The 572-nt window shown below is 66.6% G+C and overlaps 1 protein-coding gene across 1 annotated transcript in view; it reads right to left on the reverse strand.

Annotated features, from left to right (window-relative positions):
• The window catches only part of SUCLA2 (succinate-CoA ligase ADP-forming beta subunit), a 26,796-nt gene extending 26,578 nt beyond the window's left edge, over positions 1–218 (reverse strand). Inside the window, exon 1 of the mRNA XM_009284903.2 lies at positions 30–218. Coding sequence (XP_009283178.1) covers positions 30–116 — 87 coding nt within the window. The 5' untranslated portion in view covers positions 117–218. The remainder of the gene's footprint in view (positions 1–29) is intronic.
• Positions 219–572: the final 354 nt, after the last annotated feature.

The following is a 572-nucleotide window of genomic DNA, read 5'->3' on the forward strand; positions in this document are numbered from 1 at the left end:
TCCCGCCCCCCCTCCCGAGCGGCCGCTACCTTCGCCGTGGCGGTGCCCAGCGTGGCGCGGAGGCTGTTGCCCCTCAGCCCGGCCGACACCCGGCTGCAGATCATGGAGGCCGCCATGGCTGAGCCCCTTCGCCCTCAGGTGCCCCTCCCAGCGCGCATGAGCTACCACCGAGACGGGGCGGTGGGGGCAGAGGGAACGGGGTGGAGCAGGAAACGCTCGCGCGACTCCTCTCCCTCAATGACAACTGCCCGCGGCGCGGGGGGAGGGGCGACTCTATGGTCTCCGAGGGCCCCGCCCGTGCCCGGATCGGCCGTGCTACCCCCTGCCGGGGCGGACTGAGGCGGGGAGGGCGGGCAGCGAACCGCCTTCCCAGCCTCTCGTTTTTCAACGTTTTTGTTTTAAAAAACGGTTATTTTCTGACAGGGATCCTAGAAAGGGTTGTAATCCCCCCACAACCGTCCCGCCCACATCGGCCCCGGCTGGCTCCGCGCGTGTCAGATGGGAGGAGAAGGCCCCAGCTCCCTTCTGCCATCCCTGCCCTGGTTCTGCTTCAAAATGGAAATTATTTTTCA

The sequence above is a fragment of the Aptenodytes forsteri genome, unplaced genomic scaffold (genome assembly GCF_000699145.1).
Source record: "Aptenodytes forsteri isolate BGI_AS27 unplaced genomic scaffold, ASM69914v1 Scaffold199, whole genome shotgun sequence".
Taxonomy (NCBI): domain Eukaryota; kingdom Metazoa; phylum Chordata; class Aves; order Sphenisciformes; family Spheniscidae; genus Aptenodytes; species Aptenodytes forsteri.